At 43.7% G+C, this 22035-nt stretch overlaps 1 protein-coding gene across 1 annotated transcript in view; it reads right to left on the bottom strand.

Moving 5' to 3' along the window:
* Positions 1 to 5231: 5231 nt before the first annotated feature.
* The window catches only part of LOC309569108 (uncharacterized protein), a gene marked incomplete at both ends in the record, with an annotated part of 152652 nt that continues 135848 nt past the window's right edge, over positions 5232 to 22035 (bottom strand). The window contains 4 exons of the mRNA XM_082274872.1: positions 5232 to 5272; positions 9056 to 9121; positions 12911 to 12988; positions 15233 to 15514. Coding sequence (XP_082130998.1) covers positions 5232 to 5272; positions 9056 to 9121; positions 12911 to 12988; positions 15233 to 15514 — 467 coding nt within the window. The remainder of the gene's footprint in view (positions 5273 to 9055; positions 9122 to 12910; positions 12989 to 15232; positions 15515 to 22035) is intronic.

Genomic DNA, 22035 nt, shown 5'->3' with positions numbered 1-22035 from the left:
GATATTTTGGTCATCACATATCGGTATCGGCCGATATCTGACGATATTTTGGGACATTTAAAAAACGTTTTTTATTTATTTATTTATTATTATTATTTTTTTTTTACAGGTACTCTTGTAGAGGGATCTGGGAGTCTAAAAGACCCCCCAAACCCCTCCTCCAGTTTGGCTGTTTTGAATGCTGTCATTTTTTTGAATTTGGTGCCGAGTACCCGGAAGTGATGTCATGACATCACTTCCTGGTTTTTACATGGAAATCCGATCAGAGCCAAATGCGGCTTTGATCCGGTCTTCTCTTCGGCGGCCGGGTAGGATGCCGGGTCTCCTGGTGGGACGGGAGATCTGGGCGAGCCGCAGAAGGCGGCTGGGGGGGGGGGCATCCCCTCCCGCTCCTTCTCATTCGCATTGGTTGTCATTACAAGACAGCCGAGCATCGGCTATGGACACCGGTACCGGGGGGATGCCTCTAGCTGCAGGCATCACTCCGGTACATTACTTTCCCGAAATATCGGCAATATTGGTAACCTCCGGGGCCGGTTCTGATATATCGGGGAAAGTGCAGATCGGCCCTCGATATATCGACTTTGGCGATAATCGGTCGATCCCTAGTTTTAATATCCATTTTTTAGTGATGTAATCTCCAATTTATTCATCATATGCTCAATTTATTATAAATCATTTCTACCGTATGTTCCTATCTATGACACTGTATTACAAAGAAATCTGCTAGCACTTTAATGAAAAAAAATAAATAATCTGTATATGATAATATATCAGTGTGTGCCACACTCACCACCATAAGGTGGCCCATCAAAGTGGTGAAATGCGCATCCACAAAGACAAATTAAATAAATGATACTTTAAAAACATATCAATAAATTTTGATATGACTAAGCAATTAAAAGTTCAAAGTTAAAGCACCTTCATGATTAAGGTATTACAGATACGCACTTCTCCTCTTACCTTCTGCCACCGCTACCCATACCACTGCTTGTTAACAAACTAACACGTGACACCAATTGGAGAAAAATTTGGCCAGGTAGGCCATCTTTATTAACAACTGAAAGAAAAACATTTCTTAAAACAGAAACAAAACCTAAATCAGTACCCGTAATATACAGGTTGCCGATCTTGGGAGGCATCGAACACCACATTAAAATTTGGTACCAGCGTTAAACTTATAATGGTCCCCAGCCGAACAACACCGGCTCGGGGGACAAACACACATTACCACCGATACCTTATAGATACCACTTTCCCGTTAAACCACCATTAACTGGGATCCACTAGAGGACTCCATACCTTAGATGGGTCACCCTCTGAACTTTACCAAGAATTTCAATGCCTCCAAAGACCCCAACTGCCCAAAACTCACATAGAGAGATAACGGCATAGTCAGGCCAAAAAGAAAAAACACATCCCGTCTCCCGCCTCCGTCTTGTTTCTAATCATTTATTTCTAGGAACAAATAGAAAACACCAGCAAGAAATAAAAACACAGGAAAACACCAAGGGGGAGGGTGGGCAGGGATTCCTTCTCCTTTAGCCTTCTTCCCGGTATCCCGCACTTTCTGCCCTGAACCCTGGCCCCCTATGGCACACTCCCACCTATCCTGCCTCCTGACCAATCCTGGCATTTGACCTCTAAGTGATTCCCCCACCCCTGGCTATTAACCCTGTGATAAGTGTCTGCTGTACACCTTATCATGAGGCCCTAGGCCTATTTTTTTATTTATTTATTTTTGCTTCGGGCCTGACTTTCAAGTGCAACAAAGTCCAATTTAATAATATTGTTTGTATTCCATGCAATACTTTCTTCTGTGATCTTCACCAAAAAATATGTCAGCGATGACGATCTTTGAAAGGATCTCACCTTGTTGGATGGACCTTGTGTGATAAAAGTCATATATAGTTTTTCCCTTTAGGGATATTTGACAATCCAGGTCAAAAAACTGCATCCACCAATTGTCAACATGTATGGGTAACTCAAAATGATAAAACATTCAGAAACTCCATAGCACCTTCTATTTATAAAGATATCATTTTATTATTTTATTACATAAATGTCCATCTAACAAGGTCAGATCTAGTTGATGCACTTTGCGGGAACACTTTAGAAATGTTAACATGGTACATATTGATTTATCATCATATGCTCAGTTTAAATCATAGGTGTGTGCAACCTATTGCATTAGGGTGTGCCCCCCAAAGCTCAAACACACATGCGTGTGTGTATGTGCAGGGCCACTGATAAGGCAGTACAGCCAGCCCTCCGGTATTGGTCATCAGTTCAAAAGGGGGGTCCGGGCACCTGCTGAGCAGAAGGGACGGCTCTATTGTCTTATATTGCAGACACTGATCCTCTTCTTCCTACCCCTGCCACGCTCCAGGCTTCTCCTCTTCTTTCTCCCTCTGGCTGCACTGCAGGGGGATTGCTGCTGGCATGTGTCCCTTCCATCTGCTGTCTGGGCCCCCCTATGTGTCCCTTCCCCCCCACAGCACTGCCAGCTTCCCTCCTCTCCCTCCTTCCCGCTGCACTGCAGGGGGATTGGTTCTAGCACATGTGCCCCTTCCATCTGCTGTCTGATCCCCCCTGTGCGCCCCTTTACCCCCGCAGTGCTGCCAGCTTCTCCTACTATTTCTCCCTCTGGCTGCACGGCACAGGGATTGATTCTAGCACGTGTACCCTTTCCATTTGCTGTCTAGGCCCCCCTGTGTGCCCCTTTCCCCCCGCAGCACTGCCAGCTTCCCTCCTCTTCCTCCTTCCCGGGTTTTGGTTCTAGCACGTGCCCCTTTCATCTGCTTGGGCCCCCCTGGGTGCCCCTTTCACCCCTACAGCACTGCCAGCTTCTCCTCCTCTTTTTCCCTCTAACTGCACTGCAGGGGGATTGGTTCTAGCACATGCACCCCTTCCATCTGCTGTCCAAGCCCCCCTGTGTGCCCCTTTCCCCCCACAGCATTGCCAGCTTCTCTTCTCTTCCACCGGCAGCTGCTACAGATAACAGGGGGATGTTTCAGGATGGAGAAAGGAAGAATGGGGTGGTAAATCTGTCTTTTACCGGTCCCTTCCTTTCCTAAATGAACACAGTGAGCGATCAGTATCGATCGATCCTGTGTCCATTCATCATTGAAGCATAGTAAATTGTATTTACTATGCTTCAGTTTGCGAATGAGCAGGAAGGCTCAGAGCGTTTCTACATTCATTCAATTGTGAAGCTGAGGCTGCAGAGATAGGGACCAATAAATCTATGTCCTCAGTCTCTTGCAGCTGGGATAGGGGGGCTGTCAGGTAGGCTGTATGGGGCGACGTGATTTCTAACAGCAGCCTTGTGTATGTGTGTGGCTATATATATATATATATATATACACACACAGTATATGGCACACACACTCCTATAAATAAATGTAAACAAACATTTTACAATGTAACATGGATGGTGTCAAGGTGTCAGTAGAGCAGTGGACGGTGTCAGTAGAGCAGTGGATGTGTCGGCGTGGCAGAGATTGGTGTCAGTCCATAGAGCAGTGGATGGTGACAGTAGGGCAATGACAGTGTCAGTAGTTTGTTTATTTTTTTTATTTTTATTATTTATATTTTTTTACACTTTAATTTTTTTTTTATTTTTTTACAATATTACTTTTTATTATTTTTTTACAATTATTTTAGGGGCCACGTTGGGGGGCTTTGGTGAAATATCAGGGGTCTAAACTTTTGGCTTGAGCAGCATGGGTTCTCCCTTTTGGCTCCGGCAGCATTGGGAATCTGCGCTGCATATGGTGATTAGGGTGTGCCCATCCAGTGCATACCCCTATGGGTTAAATTGCCAAAGTTTTGAAAGAGGTTTTTTTTTTTCAAAGGATGAGCGCATTTAAAATGAACATTATTTTTTTAATTGGAATTCATATATATTATATTAAATTGACCAATTGTACCCCAGACACCCATGATGGGCTGTTGCTACTCACCTTTTTGGCTGATTTTAAGGTTGGCATAGCATAAGTCTTCCTCAGCATTGGAGTCGGTGGCAGTTTCTAATAAAATAGAAAATACCAAATATAATTTAATATTCTGATCAGATAACAGTCACTCAATATGGTTATTTTCGGTATGTGGTTGCCCTTTAGACAAACCCCTTCCATCAGATGGAAGGGGTGCATGTGCTAGGACCAATCTCCCTTTAGACAAACCTACCTATAGTCCCATTGGAAAGAATGACCAGCCTAATCAGAAAACCTTGTCTGGTCCCCGGTTTTTCTCCTAAGCTGAAATCATGGGGTACCTTGCGGCGCCCTTCCCCACTCCACAGGCTAGGCACAAGAAGATCGAAAAGCTGGGCATTCAACTAATGTCCTCCCCCTCATACCAGGGTGGAAGGTATAACTCTGGACTCTGACCTCTCTTTGAGGCCCCTTCCTATCACAGTCCAAATCTTACCACCTTCAACTCTGTAATAGTTCGAATAGCCACCTTTTTATAGCATACTGTACAACACCACTATACTACTCATTCACTCCCTTATTATCTCTCACCTTGGCTATTGCAACTCCCTTCTCATTTTCCTACCATTACAAGGGCTATCCCCCATCAGTCTATCATGAATTCTGCTTCTAGTTTTATTCACCTTACCAACTTTTCACAGCTCACTGCCCCTCTCTGCAAACCCTTCCACTGGCTTCTAGCTCAAAGAATAAAATTAAAAATATGAGCCAGAGCATACAAAGCCTCTGCCCCAAACTACTCACAATCTTAAAATATCAGCCAAACCATAATCCAAACCATCTGCTCCACTGCTTCCAAGACCTCTAGCTCCCTCGTCACCTCCTCCCATGATCCGCTCCTACGCTTCTCCCGAGCCTCTCCCATCCTCTGGAACTCCCTACTCCAACCCATTTGCTTATCTCTTACTCTGTCCACCCTTGGGCGATCTCTGAAAACCCATCTCTTCAAAGAAGCCTACCTCACCTCCACCTTAAAACTATATACTACGTCTTCCATCAGCTCATCCTTCATAGTTATTTCCTTTTGTAGAAGTTGCCCTTCCCTTTCGAGTGCAAATTCTAATGTTCAGGGCGCTCCTAACCCTCTTATATTAAATTGTATTGAAACTGAACTATCTCTCCTTACTTTACAAAGAACTGTGCAAGTTGTTGGTGCTATATAACTCTTAATAATACTAATTAGGCAGCACTGTACTTATTTGTATGGTGCATGATGAGGAACTATAGTACTCATCAAGGTAGTGACATCACAAGGAGCAGAGAGGATTTCTTCCCTGTAATTCCATTCAACAATGAAAGAGATGACTCTTAGATTCTAGAGGTAACTGGACCAGTGGTAGTTGGAAATGAACTGGTTTGGGCTTTTTTGGAACCCTTGCTAGCACTGTCTTGCTTGGTTATTTGGTTATTGGGCTTGGTTATTAACCATAATGTCTATCCTCATTTAATGGAATTTTCAAGGCAATCTAAACATTTTTTTTTTATATTAAAATATCTTATTTTTTAACATTTAAAAAGGTTGTATAAAAAACACATAAAAGTTTTGTACACAAAACAAACTATATCCATCATGTATCTATACATCAAGAATGCATTAAAGTGGTATTCCCAGATACTTGCTGTGCAGTTCTGTATCACCCTCCTAGGTAGGTGCTAGAGAGAGTATAGTTTTTGGCTCTGTCTGCTTACCAGAGGAGCAGCAGGCAAATCTATATTGCTTTCTGCTTAACAGAGAGCAGAATCTGTGAGTTAGGTCTGCTCATGGTGCTCAGTGTGTGATTCATCAAAAGGGAGGCATATTGGACAGTGGAGGAAACCAGGCCAATGGGTACACAGGTTTTGATACAGCCTCAGTGATTGGCACAGACTGGTTGTCTTTAAGCATTTTCAGGTGTGGTATAAAAGCCTGGAGCACATGTGCTCGGGGTCTTTGGCTGGTGAGCTGAGTCCCGGAAGAAGGGTGGCGGATGCCTCCTCCTCTGTAACAGTTGTGTGTGGTCACAGGTGGTCGGCCTGGTGGACCAGGAGGAAGGAGCTGAACCCAGAGGTCCAGGAGAACTGACTGGAGGGGTTGAGACACTAGAGACCCTAGAAAAACAGAATCCTGAGTACAGGGGATCATGTCTAGGGGTCTGACCTGAGAGGGGGCCACCCTGTAGTAGTATAGTCAGAGGATGGGTGTCAGCTGGTGGTGTAAAAGGGGGTGCTAGGCGAGTACCCTGAAGATAGTTATTCAATCAAGTCATCTACTCAGAGACCTAATCCTAAAGTTCATCTAGTGGCAAGGTGAACCAGCAGCCTGGCTGCATCTACAGACAGGAGTCAACATCTTTTGTGAATAGTTCAATTCTGGAGTATCCCAATCTTCCCTTCTCCCATCCCATTGTTTTAAACTAAACCACAAAAACAACTACATCCCCTGGACCGTTCATTGACTGAGCCAGAGAGTAAAGAGTTAAATTGTGCATGCTGCAGTTGCTAACGGTAACACAGGGGGATCCCAAGGTGAACAATCCAACAGTCCTCTAGGGGGCAGTGCTACAGTTCCATCAAAGATTAAACCACCATAGATGTTTCCCAAGTAGTGGGGATAACCAATGCGTTTCAAAACAGAGATAAAAAAATTTTCTTGAGGGATTTTTACCACTTCTGCAATATAGAATGATCTCACTTTAGAGTAACTACTTCATATATTTAAATGCTGAGTCTATTTAATACCCTTTTAAAAATCTTACATAATATACTCTCATTGACTAGAGTGTGATTGTCAGGGAAATAGCCGTGAGAGAACTTGCAGCATTGCTAGTAGTACCAATGGACGCACTCGGCGCATCCGGCACATCTCTGTACGCCCTGGCACATGAATATCGTGCAGGCTTTCGCAACATCGCGAATTGGCGAATGCATGTACGCAATCCGTGACAGACGGAGCCTTTTGCTGGCCTATAAAAGGTGACTGTGGAATGCTTCTCATTGCTGGATTATCGTCAGCTTCCCTGTGTTTCTGTGCCTCCTCTTTTCTGCTATTGGATTCCCTGTTGTTACCCGGCTTGCTCCTGACTCTGATTGATCTCCTCCTCCTGGCTTGACCCTCGGCTCTCTCCACCGACTTGCTTCTGCTTATCTCCTGTGCATGACCCCGGCTTCCACTGCTGACCTTGATGCCTTCTCCTACCCCAAGACCTTGGCCTGTTCCTGTTTCTTCTACCCAGCTTACCTCTGGATTTGCTTCCTGTGTTTGACCCCCCCTGCCTGGACTTACCTTTGCACTATTTTGCCTGGCCTCACGGGACTCTCTGGAGACCATACCCTGCTGCTCTTCCAAGCAAACTCCTGGAGTTCATCGTCTCTACTCATCTGTATCCTGCTGGCAACCCGTGCAACTTTGGACGCTACACCTCCTGTACCTCCTTCAGGAGTGTGCCACATTTAGTCGCAAGGGGAGCCCTCTCAGAACCTTGGCCTCGGATCAGGTACCTGACAGTGATTTTATATTTGTGCTGCACTATGTTCTATGTTTCAGAAGTTGTAAAAATCCATGAAGAGAAAATAGTTTGTACCTCTATTTTGAACCATGTTGGATATCAGGGGCAGACTGGCAACTTTCAGCCCAGGGGGCAAATAGAAACCAGAGGCCTATGGTGCTGCGATTCAGCCCGCTCCCACTCTCCCTCTTTCTGTCCTCCTCCTGACCCTCAGTCCAGGCTGAAGCTCTGCTCCTGGTACTCTGTACTCACCGGCTCAATCCTGGTTTCCAACCTTGCCAGCAGGGGGCAGTTGGGGGGAGCTGGGATAGCTTGGATGGGGCTGGCGGGGGGGGGGGGAGGAGAGTCTCCAGTGGGGCATTAAACTGGCCTCTGCTCAGACACAGTTTACAAAATGCTGGGGGGGCTGCGCTCTGTCCTTGTCTTCAACCTACACTTAGTAGGTCAGCGGCATGGGCTTTTTACTTCTCTTTATCAGGAATCCTTTAGGCATGTCTGTGGCAGAAGCGGTGCAGCCTTTTTACAGGGCATCAGAGCGGCCCAGGGGACAATTGCCCCCCTGCTCCCTGGCCAAGTCCTTCCCTGTTGGATATCCCCACCACTTGGGAAATCTGTGTTAGTTCAATCTTTGATGGAACTGTACAACAAGTAGTTGGGGAATACCACTTTAATGCTATCTTGATGTATAGATATACTGTATGATGGACATTTTGTATTTTTATACAACCTTTTTAAATGTAAAATATATATATATATATATATATACTGTATATATATATATATATATATATATATATATATTTTTTTTTTTTTTTTTAATAAAAAAGTGTTTGGATTGCCTTGAAAATCCCATAAAATGAGGATGCACATTATGGTTACAAACAAGGGATGATGGCAATCACACCCACAGCCATATGAGCTTTTACATTTTCTGGTTATTTGTTTTTTTGGATCAGTACTTCCTTGTATCAAAGCAAATCAGCTAGAATCTTGGTTTTCTAATTTGCTCATTCCTAGTTGCCCATTCTCATTCTTTTATCTCCTCTTGGGACACCAGAGGTGTGAAAGACCCCATCTGGGTGCTTTGAAAGAAGGCCAATTTGTTTGGGCCTGTCTCTTGGAGAAATAATCTAGTATTGAAAGGAATGCAGGCTGGTTTTATCATGGGAGGGCTTTTGGCCACTAAGCAATGGGGCACCAGTTTGTATGTACTGTATATGATATAGAAATATTTGATTAGGTGAATTTGTGCATTCTGAGTCTCCCATTCTGAGTCTTTTAACCACTCTTGGGACAGCAGTGGTGCTTTGACAGAAGTCCAATTTAATTTAGACCTATCTCTTGGAGACCTAGGCTGGTACTGAAGGGAATGTAGACTAGGTTTTTCCATAGGAGGGCTTGCCTGTTTATGGGCACCAAGCAATGGGGTACCAGCTTGTATGTCTAGGATATTAAAATAATTTGATAGCGTGAACTATCAGAACAGGATTAATAAATAACTGACAATATTAAGTTATCTCAGTACTGGGTCATTTTATGCACAGAGACAAACCAAGTTCTTTTGCAGCTTACCTTTCCTTTTGAAATCAACTTTAGCATAATACGCATCCTCTTCCTGAGAGAGGCCCCTGGATGACTCTGAAAAAGCAGCAAAAATAAAAAAAATGCATCAAACTGTTGGACCCATTATCACTAGTAAGGATGAACTAAAGAAATATACAGCAGGCCACTGGCCCAATCAGCTGCAGCCATGGAATTTTCCGCAGCCGCATTTAAAAAAAGGGTGGGGTGCTGGTGCCCTCATTGGTGTACATGGGACCATATTAGCTCCATGATGTCACTAATTTCCCTGCCCCCTTGCTGCATGTAGCTGCAGGGTGGGGCAATCCATGACCCCAGCTGACTGGTAGCCTGCTGTGACATGATAGTTTCCCACTGATTTGGGACAAACTCAGTTCAGCTCAAAACTTAGCTCATCTATAATCACAAGCAACTGACAAATTCTGCAAAAATACATTTCCCAAAGTCCTTGTAAGTACTGCACTTGAAGCACAGAAAGATACCTGCTGATCTGCCAGAAATCCAGTGAGCTTAACTTAATGTATGAGCTGACAACACAGTACTGTCACGCCTCCCGTAGCTGAGCCTAACGTGTATAGGAGTCACCCTGGGGGAAGACGCAGGCTAACCTGAGATCCCAAGTCTAAGCGCCAACCGGTGTTCACCAGAGCTCATGATGGTGGAGATGGACTTTGCTGCTTGTTGGCGCCAGGTTGTGGTCCTCAGCATCGCCTCACCATGAGGTGAACGAGTTTGAATCCGGGATTGGAGTAACCGATAGGGATTATACAGAAGCATAGTCACAAGAAAGTCGTCAGCCAAGGGAATCGAGAGCCAGGAAGGTCATCAGCCAGAAGGGAAATTGAGAGCCAGGAAGGTCATCAGCCAAAGCCAGGTCATGCACGGAGGAACACGGAAAACAGAAGATAGCAAGCAGAGATGCACCTAGAAGCACAAACACAGGAGCAAAGGACTGCAAGCCAACAGGTGGTATATATATCCTGTGTGCAACCTCATCACTAAGCTACGCCCAGGAAGCAGCAGGAAGTGATGAAGCAAGCAGAGTCTATAAAAAACAGCAGTCAGCACATGTCCAAGATGGCTGCAGACAGGAAGGGAAGGTAAGACCTTGACAAGTAACTCTTCTGCACTGAAATCCCAAGCAGTGTTGTCAGCCCGGGCAATCATTTCTTAACTATATATAATTGGCCAAGACTTCTATGTGAAGGTGTTAAAGCAGCACGCCACTATGTATTGTCAGTTCATTTTTACATCTTACTATGACATGAAGATGAAAATAGGACGAAAGAAACCTGTCATAAAAGAAATATGAAAAATGCCATTGATGACCTCTTCTTTTGAAAATGCAAGTTACTGGGCTGGTATGCTAATTAGTTGACTTCAAAGTGTAGCCCCCTCCTAGTTAGGTTGCTAGTAGAATTAGGTACATTTAGTCTTTGACTCCTGTTTAGCAAATGCAGCAGATTTGATTGTTTTTGGCTGTTCTGGATCCTGCTGGTTGCAGGCTCAACTACTTATCCCTGTCAAAGATATTTGAGAAATAGGAAAATGGGTTTTTGCCGGTGCCCAAAAAGAACAAGGATTATATACAAAACAAATAACAATCTTAATTGAAAAAATTAATTTAAAAGCAATTTTACATGTAATATAAGCATGGTACAGCAATCATACGGTTAGTGTATGCATGCAGTAACTCCCGCTCTACATGTTTCGCCAGCCCATGGCTTCTTCAGGAGACTTTTATGAATACTGCATACAGATTGCATATGAAATTAAAGAACAGAATTTTAGCTTTTACCATAGTCTTCTGTTACAGTTTGCACTAATTTTGAAGTTTTCCAAGGCTCACCCCCCCCCCCCCCCACCAAATTTAACCACCATTAAACTTTAAAAAGACACTCGCTGCCTGGTTATTGTGTTAAGAGACTGGGAAACTACTATGTGCTTGGCTGCCATTCACCAAATTGAGAACAGAGCCTGGGACAAAACAGAAAGACTGGCTTAGTGTCTGTGCTCCAAAAGCTTTGAGCCAGTGACCTAGTACAAGTAAAGATTTAAGGGTTTCTGATTTTTCTTTGACACTCATTTCATGAATACTTGTTTAGGAGGGTTTGACTGTCAGGCAGATAGCATTTATACAAAAAATCCAGACTTTTTGAAGGAGGGGACTGGGAAATTTCAGCCTGGGAAGACAATACAGCCAACTGCTTCTTTCACAGATATTCCACCTATAGACAGGATTTACCAATATGAAAAATGCAGAAAAGCTTACAGATGAGGGCTGTGTAAAATTGGGAATGTACAGTAGTGTTCAAAATGGAGCAGAGTGAAAAAAAGGAATGTGCAGCACAGTGTGCAGAAAAGGACACAGCACAGCAAACACATTTGGATGGTGTGGAATAGGGAAATAAAGCACAACATACCAATTTGGAAGTTGTGGAATAGGGAACAAAATACATATTTGCAAGGTGTGGAATATGGAAAGTACAGCACAGCATACAAGTTCGGAAGGTGTGGAATATGGAAAGTACAGCGCAGCATACAAGTTTGGAAGGTGTGGATTATGGAAGTACAGCGCAACATACATATTTGAAAGGTGTGGAATAGGGAAGTTACAGTACAGCCTACATGTTCGGAAGGTGTGGAATATGGAAAGTACAGCACAGCATACAAGTTCGGAAGGTGTGGAATATGGAAAGTACAGCGCAGCATACAAGTTTGGAAGGTGTGGATTTTGGAAGTACAGCGCAACATACATATTTGAAAGGTGTGGAATAGGGAAGGTACAGCACCGAATACAGTTTTAGAGAAGTAGGATAGGGAAAGTGCAGCACAGCATACAAATTTGGAAGGTGTAGAATAGGGAAGGCACAGCAAAGCATACAAGTTTGGAAGTATGATGTAGGTAATGTACATCACAGCATAAATATTTGGAAGGTGTGCAATAGGGAAAGACCAGCACATGATACATACAGTATTTGGAAGGTGTGGAATAGGGGAAGCACAGCACAACATACAAGTTTGGAAGGTGTGAAATAAGAAATGTATAGCACAGCATAAATATTTGGAAGGTGTGCAATAGGTAAATTACTGCACAGCTTACAAATTTGGAAGGTGTGGAATAGATAATGTACAGCACAATCTATAGAATGTGATGGTGTAAATAACAATGTACCGTATATCAAAGTTCACAGAATGGGAAGGTGTGGAATAGGCAATGTAGAGCAGGGTTCACAAAACGGGACAGTATGGAATAGGGAGTGTACAGCAGGCAAATATAATGGGATAGCATACAATAGGGAATGTACAGCACAGTGTACAGAACAGTACAGCACAGTGTACAAAAGGAGGGTGTGTAATAGAAAATGTACAGCACAGTGTACAGACAGAGGCCATGCAGAATAGTAAATGTGGAATACTGGGGTAAGACAGAGATCTGTCTAAAAGGTTTGTCACTGAAAGGTGGGAGGCAGTAAGTAAAGAGGAAGCTGGTTACATGACACAACACATCAGTATCTGGAGATCATAGGGCCAGTGTTAGGACATGGACCTCTAGCAGACATGGACCTCTAGAAGACAAGGCAAAGGGGCAAAAGTGCTCCCCCCTCCCATATGCTGTGATCTACTTCAGCAACATCAGTTGGAAGTCCTGACATTTTTCTACCTCCCTTCTGCTGAAACTCTCAAGGCGGACATCTCCTCTGTCTACCCCTCGTCCAAGGCCTGAATTCGGCACTCTGCATAGAGTAAGATATTTAGGCAGCTAGTTCTTGTATTGTATGGGTTTGTTGGTGTTTGGACTATTGCTAATACATTTTTCAAGTCAGAAATGGTCAGGTACTCTACCTGCATCTGGAGGGTCCATTGATGTCTTTGTAGACTTTGGTGATGGTTTGCGTCTGTACTTAATAACAACAATGATCACTATGATGGTGATGAGGATGAGGAGGATGGAGAGAATGATCAAAATAGTGTCTGGGATCGAAGTAGCATTACCAGACTTCCCTGTAGAGGAAAAAATACATTTAGAGCAAGCAAAACTCATTGACTACTGGCCACTGAACGATACCTAGATGTATTTTATTAGTTTTCTCAAAGCTGGGAGGAGAACCTGGTCATGGGACCTGTCAAAGTCACATGCCATGCTCTCCTCTAATCATGGAGCGCTCGCTACTCCATTGAGTAGAATGTACTTTGTGTCAACTAAACACTGGGGTAAATTTTTTATGAATGAGATGGGCCATGATGTTTATTGCATGGTGGTGCACAACAGAGAACAATTAGTTGTATCCCCCATTATAAATGAGCTTACCCTGTTATGTCTACTTTGGAAGGCTGAGCAGCCGATTTCTGTTTTCACTATGTTTTTATATCTAGTAAGGCATTAAATATTTAATAGTTCATAATCATTGAGATTCAGTATATACAGTGCCTTGCGAAAGTATTCGGCCCCCTTGAATTTATCAACCTTTTGACACAATTCAGGCTTCAAACAAAGATATAAAACTGTAATTTTTTGTGAAGAATCAACAAGTGGGACACAATCATGAAGTGGAATGAAATTTATTGGATATTTTAAACTTTGTTAACAAATAAAAAACTGAAAAATTGGGCATGCAAAATTATTCAGCCCCTTTACTTTCAGTGCAGCAAACTCTCTCCAGAAGTTCAGTGAGGATCTCTGAATGATCCAATGTTGACCTAAATGACTAATGATGATAAATAGAATCCACCTGTGTGTAATCAAGTCTCCGTATAAATGCACCTGCACTGTGATAGTCTCAGAGGTCAGTTTAAAGCGCAGAGAGCATCATGAAGAACAAGGAACACACCAGGCAGGTCAGAGATACTGTTGTGGAGAAGTTTAAAGCTGGATTTGGATACAAAAAGATTTCCCAAGCTTTAAACATCCCAAGGAGCACGCGATAATATTTAAATGGAAGGAGTATCAGACCACTGCAAATCTATGAAGACCTGGCCGTCCCTCTAAACTTTCAGCTCATACAAGGAGAAGACTGATCAGAGATGCAGCCAAGAGGCCCATGATCACTCTGGATGAACTGCAGAGATCTACAGCTGAGGTGGGAGACTCTGTCCATAGGACAACAATCAGTCGTATACTGCACAAATCTGGCCTTTATGGAAGAGTGGCAAGAAGAAAGCCATTTCTTAAAGATATCCATAAAAAGTGTTGTTTAAAGTTTGCCACAAGCCACCTGGGAGACACCAAACATGTGGAAGAAGGTGCTCTGGTCAGATGAAACCAAAATCAAACTTTTTGGCAACAATGCAAAACATTATGTTTGGAGTAAAAGCAACACAGCTCATCACCCTGAACACACCATCCCCTCTTTTAAACATGGTGGTGGCAGAATCATGGTTTGGGCCTGCTTTTCTTCAGCAGGGACAGGGAAGATGGTCAAAATTGATGGGAAGATGGATGGAGCCAAATACAGGACCATTCTGGAAGAAAACCTGATGGAGTCTGCAAAAGACCTGAGACTGGAACGGAGATTTGTCTTCCAACAAGACAATGATCCAAAACATAAAGCAAAATCTACTATGGAATGGTTCACAAATAAACATATCTAGGTGTTAGAATAGCCAAGTCAAAGTCCAGACCTGAATCCAATCGAGAATCTGTGGAAAGAACTGAAAACTGCTGTTCACAAATGCTCTCCATCCAACCTCACTGAGCTCAAGCTGTTTTGCAAGGAGGAATGGGCAAAAATTTCAGTCTCTCGATGTGCAAAACTGATAGAGACATACCCCAAGCGACATACAGCTGTAATCGCAGCAAAAGGTGGCGCTACAAAGTATAAACTTAAGGGGGCTGAATAATTTTGCACGCCCAATTTTTCAGTTTTTTATTTGTTAAAAAAGTTTGAAATATCCAATAAATTTCGTTCCACTTCATGATTGTGTCCCACTTGTTGTCGATTCTTCACAAAAAATTACAGTTTTATATCTTTATGTTTGAAGCCTGAAATGTGGCAAAAGGTCGAAAAGTTCAAGGGGGCCGAATACTTTCGCAAGGCACTGTATATATATATGCAGAACCTCCATACTAGAGCCCGTTTCAGCAACAGTACTGTTAGGGCCTTAACACAAAAGTTACAAAATTTAGGATTGTACGACTCTTCAATAAGGTTCAAAATTGGCGGTTACCTTGTATCTCCATATATACCCCTTCACTTCTTTTCATTACACTGTTGTTTGGAGTTCTTACTTTACAAGAATAATTCCCAGAATCCTTTGACTGAGTAGACTGGACTTCGTATTGATGATTTGAACTAAATTCCTGTACCAGTAGTTTATCTCTGTAGAAAGCAAATTGGAGTTCTGTCCCCTGTTTGAGAGGACTGAGACTCGTGTCACATGTCAGGGCCATGTTGTCACCTTCTGTCACTGGATACAGCATGGTGGTAATATTTGGCTTTGAAAACAGGTCTAGGAAAAAGACAATTGTTAAACCTAACAATGATAAAATAGAAAACAAATAAACCATCAAGACAAATATAGGGGCCTTGCCCTATGTAGTTGTGTCCCTAGCTACTGTAAATTTAAGGTGTGTTGTGGCTGGGCAGTAATCAGTTGTAGTTTACATTTTCAGGGTCTTCTCTAAGCCTTCTGAGTTGATTGCTTCTACCTATAACTGGGAGGAGGCTCCAACAAGCATTTTTGAAGGTTAACCCCTGAGGCTTGAAATATTTCTCTGACCCCACCATTCCTCGAGCAAGGTATACCCTGGGGAGATGATAAGTCTTTGGGAAACATTTCCAGAACTCTCTCTCCCGAGGGCCTTCTCTCTGGGAGGGAGGAGGCCTATATGAGCAATGAGCTATGTGCTGAGGGCCCTGGAAAAAAATCTAGAGCTAGCGTGGATACCTCATTGGACCTGGGCTGAAGAGAAGATCTTCTTGATGAAGATTGTTGCAGAGTAGCCGGGTAGAGGCTTCTGCATGGACATTGTAAGAATTCCTTGCCCTTTTCGTCATGTTCCTTTATATCCAACTTCTGGGACCAAGTGCTCTTTCTAATTGAACGAGTTACTCTTCTTCATCTACCAAAGGATCCTCTCCTACTTATTTTTGGGTATTGGGACAAACAGCTTCAAGTCTGGACTAGCCGCCCCGCACCGCATCCGCGCCCATGGATACTTACCTGTTTGCTGATAGCACGCAGAGTCATACTGGCCAGATGGATTCCCCTGCCGGGTCCATCTCTCTCCCAGGTGCACCGAGAGCTTCTAAATCTTGTGACCAAGGACCACTTCAACACGGACTTTAACCTCAAATCCTCTTCTGACCGGTTTCCGATAAATGGCAGGACTTTCTGAACTCGCTTCCCCGGGGTGCGAAACCACCCTTGGTTGATGGTTCATTCTCTTATTCGCTCCCGGGGTAGGGCCTTTTTCTTGCTGTGGACATGGACCTACCCCCCCCCCCCTCCAATCACATTTGTTTTCTATGTTTATTCCTCTACTTTACAATCTATGTATTGGTCAATAGCAGAGGTACCTAGCTTTGATCCATCCAACTAGGGTTCTAGTATTTTTGCCTTGATTTACTGTTGGTATCTTGCGCATATCGTGCAAATCCACAGCTCTGCATGTTAATCAGCTGTTACCTACCTAAAGTGAAAAAAGTGTTGTTCATTGTTATTTCTTGCATTCTTCCTGTATCGCTCATTGGTTTGAATAAAGTTTCTTTAAAAAAAAAATAAATAAATAATTCCTTGCCCAAGGGCTCAGGTCTTTTTCTCTGCTTACAGAGTAACAGAAGCCAAATAAGTGAGGAAACAGAGTGCTCTCAAAGGGTCACATATTTATCTCGCCTTTCTCTATCCATCAGTATCTGTTTGGAGGTTGCCCCCATAGGACCTGCTACTGTAACAGTATTTCTGTCCTCCTATTTTTGTACTTTCTGGGTATCGTGCAACCTCAAAACATTTCTTCTGATATTTTGAGTTCAACATTAGATGGACTGGAACCCAATCTGGGACTACTGAGATGTCAGTCTGGCTCTGATTGGGTAACCAGTGGCTAATAGCCATGGAAGAGAAACCAAACAATTCCAATGGATCCTAACAGATCCTAAAGGGGGTAAGTGGTTCACAAACATACCCAAATGAACCACTAGCATTGTCCTGACATTGATTCACTTTACATCTGATGTAGTAAAATTTGGTCATCTTTGTATAACAGTCTGAAGTACTTATTGCACAGGAATAATTCCCGAATAATTGACAATTGCGCGGTCGTGCGACGCTGTACCCAAACGAAATTTACGTCCTTTTTTTCCTACAAACAGAGCTTTCTTTTGGTGGTATTTGATCACCTGTGCAATTTTTACTTTTTGCGCTATAAACAAAAATTACAATATTTTTCACATTTTTTTATATGAAATTCCCCCTCAAAAAAATGTAAAAATCAATTTTTTTTTACATTTTTGGCCAATTTGTTTTCTGCTACCTATGTTTGGTAAAGAAAATCACAATAAGCGTATTTTGATTGGTTTGCCCAAAAGTTATTGCGTTTACTAACTAAGGGAAAGATTTTTGTAATTTTTGGTGTTTTTTTTTTTTACTGAGTAATGGCGGCGATCTGCGATTTTTTTGGCGGGACTGTGACATTGCGGCAGACAGATCGGACCCTTGACTGACATTTTTGACACTTTTGGGGGTACCAGTGACATTACTACAGTAAACAGTGCTATAAATATGCACTGTTACTGTAAAAATGACACTGGCAGGGAAGGGGTTAACTGTATTGGAGAGGGAGGGGTTAATGTATGCCTGGTGCTTACTAACGTGTGTGGGGGGAGGTGACTGAGTGACACAGGGACAGATCGCAGGTTCAGCTATGCTGAACCCTGCAATCTGACCCTGCCTGTAACTTAGGAGATCCGCCCGCTTTGTTTACACAAGCGGGCTGATCTCCACACTCGATTCCCGATGATCGGGGAAGAGGAGCGGCGATCGCCGCTGCTCCTCCCCTGGCCCGACTCCCGCTGTGACTGAATACAGTGGGAGTGAGCCTCCGGCGGCGCGCGCGAGAAAGGGGAGTGACTGGCGACGTAGGTCTACGTCGCCAGACGATAACGAGCCACTGTGCCGCAGTAGAGCTCCAGTGAGCAGACGGCAAGTGGTTAATATGCCATCCTGTAAGCAAAGCATAGTTCTGTCATGTGCCTGAGCGGATTGAGACTGGTAGGACATGTTAGAATCATGTGAACAAATTCCTCTAATAAATATGAGTCACTTTGGTTTTTGGAGAAGATAGAAATATTGCTCAGTTTATAAGGTATATACTGTAACAGTAAAAAAGACTAGCTGTAGTTACACTGTTTAAGAGGCTAGGAACAAATGCCAAGAATCACCGTCATGATGCAAAAAAGTTTAATAAGATACTCAGAATAAACATATTGAGAGAATAGAGGTGGTACTGTGCAGGGTCTATAGATACAGAATAAGAACAAATACTGAGAATTACACTCAGCATACAGGGAAAGAGAAGTTGTACTGTGCATTGTTCATACAGTATCTGCAGAATAAGAATAAATACTTAGAATTACACACATACAGATGAGGATATTGTACTATGTATTATAAAGTCCCAGTAATTTCTATACTCACCAAGTAATATTTACCTATAGAAAATATACTGTATTTCACAAAAGTGAGTACACCCCTCACATTTTTGTAAATATTTTATTCTATCTTTTCATGTGACAACACTGAAGAAATAACACTTTGCTACAATGTAAAGTAGTGAGTGTACAGCTTGTATAACAGTGTCAATTTGCTGTCCCCTCAAAATAACTCAACACACAGCCATTAATGTCTAAACCGCTGGCAACAAAAGTGAGTACACCCCTAAGTGAAAATGTCCAAATTGGGCCCAATTAGCCATTTTCCCTCCCCGGTGTCATGTGACTCATTAGTGTTACAAGGTCTCAGGTGTGAATGGGGAGCAGGTGTGTTAAATTTGGTGTTATCGCTCTCACTCTCTCATACTGGTTAATGGAAGTTCAACATGGTACCTCATGGCAAAGAACTCTCTGAGGATCTGAAAAAAAGAATTGTTGCTCTACATAAAGATGGCCTAGGCTATAAGAAGATTGCCAAGACCCTGAAGCTGAACTGCAGCACAGTGGTCAAGACCATACAGCAGTTTAACAGGACAGGTTCCACTCAGAACAGATCTCGCCATGGTCAACCAAAGAAGTTGAGTGCACGCGCTCAGCGTAATATCCAGAGGTTGCCTTTGGGAAATAGACGTATGAGTGCTGCCAGCATTGCTGCAGAGGTTGAAGGGGTGGGGGGTCAGCCTGTCAGTGCTCAGACCATACGCCGCACACTGTATCAAATTGGTCTGCATGGCTGTCATCCCAGAAGGAAGCCTCTTCTAAAGATGATGCACAAGAAAGCCCATAAACAGCTTGCTGAAGACAAGCAGACTAAGGACATGGATTACTGGAACCATCTCCTGTGGTCTGATGAGACCAAGATAAACTTATTTGATTCAGATGGTGTCAAGCGTGTGTGGCAGCAACCAGGTGAGGAGTACAAAGACAAGTGTGTTTTGCCTACAGTCAAGCATGGTGGTGGGAGTGTCATGGTCTGGGGCTGTATGAGTGCTGCCGGCACTGGGAAGCTACAGTTCATTGAGGGAACCATGAATGCCAACATGTACTGTGACATACTGAAACAGAGTATGATCCCCTCCCTTCAGAGACTGGGCCGCAGGGCAGTATTCCAACATGATAATGATGACCCCAAACACACCTTCAAGACAACCACTGCCTTGCTAAAGAAGCTGAGGGTAAAGGTGATGGACTGGCCAAGCATGTCTCCAGACCTAAACCCTATTGAGCATCTGTGGGGCATCCTCAAACAGAAGGTGGAGGAGCGCAAGGTCTCTAACATCCACCAGCTCTGTGATGTCATCATGGAGGAGTGGAAGAGGACTCCAGTGGCAACCTGTGAAGCTCTGGTGAACTCCATGCCCAAGAGGGTTAAGGCAGTGCTGGAAAATAATGGTGGCCACACAAAATATTGACACTTTGGGTCCAATTTGGACATTTTTTACTTAGGGGTGTACTCACTTTTGTTGCCAGCGGTTTAGACATTAATGGCTGTGTGTTGAGTTATTTTTAGGGGACAGCAAATTTACACTGTTATACAAGCTGTACACTCACTACATTACATTGTGGCAAAGTGTCATTTCTTCAGTGTTGTCACATGAAAAGATAGAATAAAATATTTACAAAAATGTGAGGGGTGTACTCACTTTTGTGAGATACTGTATTTATGTATATCACAAAAGAGTTATGAACATAGCAGAACTATATTGCAAAGCTCAAGTGACTATAAAGGAAATATGTCCATATCAGATCTCTGGTAAAAAAAAAAAAAAAAGAAGAATCCAGAGCGATTGGACGAGAGGGGTAAAAACATGGGTGACTTCCTCGATTTTAGAGGGAGTGGACATTGCTCCATAAGTTCAATAAAGGATTGGGAATATTATTAAGGTTTAAGAGTTTTTGTTCCTTGGTCTGAGAAATTTGTATTTTTACATTTACAGAATTAGACTCTGCTGAGATAAAAGCCTCCTGGGATGTATGCTGTGAGCACTGTGCAGGCTATGCTCCCCCCTAAAAAGGGTACCCCTCCCCCCCATAAAAAATGGTATCTGTGATTTCTTGAAAGGAGGTGGGGGGGAGAAAAGGATCAATGTTGACAACTGTCTCTTTTTCGAAGCTTAAATGTAGTTATTTCTTTTTTTAAATCAGCACAAGGTACACTGCATACATTTATTGAGAAGTGTCCCTTCAGCTGGTGCTGGCTGTCTTACTTGAAATCTTTTGCCTTCAGTCTCCCCCCTAACACCCACCCACCTGCAGAACAGGAAGATTACCATTGCAACGGTGTAAAGGGTTCACAGCTAAGATGTTACTAAACCCACAACAGTGAAATCAGCGTGTATATGCAGTAATGCATGCTTGTTATACTCACGGTAAAAACTAAGGGGCAGGGCCAGTGCTACCAGTAGGGGAACTAGGCAGCCGCCTAGGGCACACTGCCACCTAGGGCGCACTGCCACCTAGGGCACAGCCATGGCCAGTGCCACATTCCTCTCCTGTCACCTCCTCCTTACCGGTGGATGTCACCTTCTAGAGCTGCCGTCCCTCCCCCGCACACACTGGTGCACCTGCACACAGTGGAAGGGAGCTAAGATCCCGGCACTGGACAAGGACATTTACTGGATGATGGTGATTGCCGCTCACTGCAGCTGAAGTCAGTCCAAAGCTGCCTGTCATCGCCCACCAGCATTGAGCTTGGGGTGGAGATGTCGATGTGGCCGGTCTGCAGGAGTGTATCGGAGGAGGAGAGGGAATGTCCGCTACGGGGGACCATGCACGGGCTGCAAGCCGAGCTGAAGGAGTTCAGGCACAGGGTGAAGAGGCCCCTCCTCTGTCACCAACCTGCAGTGTGAAACCTGGAGGCTGCGGAAACAGTTGAACAAACTCTACTGTCAAGTGGAACTGAGGAAGCACTGAGCCAGGTGGCGGGACTGAGCGGGGACTGACAGACCAGGTACTCCAACCGTTCGCTGCTTGCTGTGTCCAGCAAAGCAACTCAGGTCAGTTCAATGGGGAGGCAACACAAATCACAGGGGGTATAGTCTATACAGGGCAGAGTGTGCAGAAAGGGGGGCAGTTTGTGCATGAAGGGGGTGTAGGGTTAAAGGGGGAAAGGGGGCAGTGTATACAGGAAGGGTGGGGTAGGGTTAAAGGGGGCAGTGTGTGCAGGAAGGGCGGTAGTGTGTAGAAGGGGGTGTAGGGTTAAAGGGGGGCAGTGTGTATAGGAAGGGGGGGGGGTTTAGGGTTAAAGGGAGGCAGTGTGTGCAGGAAGGGTGGATTAGGGTTAAAGGAAGGGAAGTGTATACAGAAAGGGGGTTTAGAGTT

Source organism: Pelophylax lessonae (assembly GCF_965119305.1).
Source record: "Pelophylax lessonae genome assembly, chromosome: 13".
NCBI lineage: Eukaryota > Metazoa > Chordata > Amphibia > Anura > Ranidae > Pelophylax > Pelophylax lessonae.
Note: the sequence above shows the minus strand (reverse complement) of the source record. Positions and strands in the feature narration are given on the sequence as shown.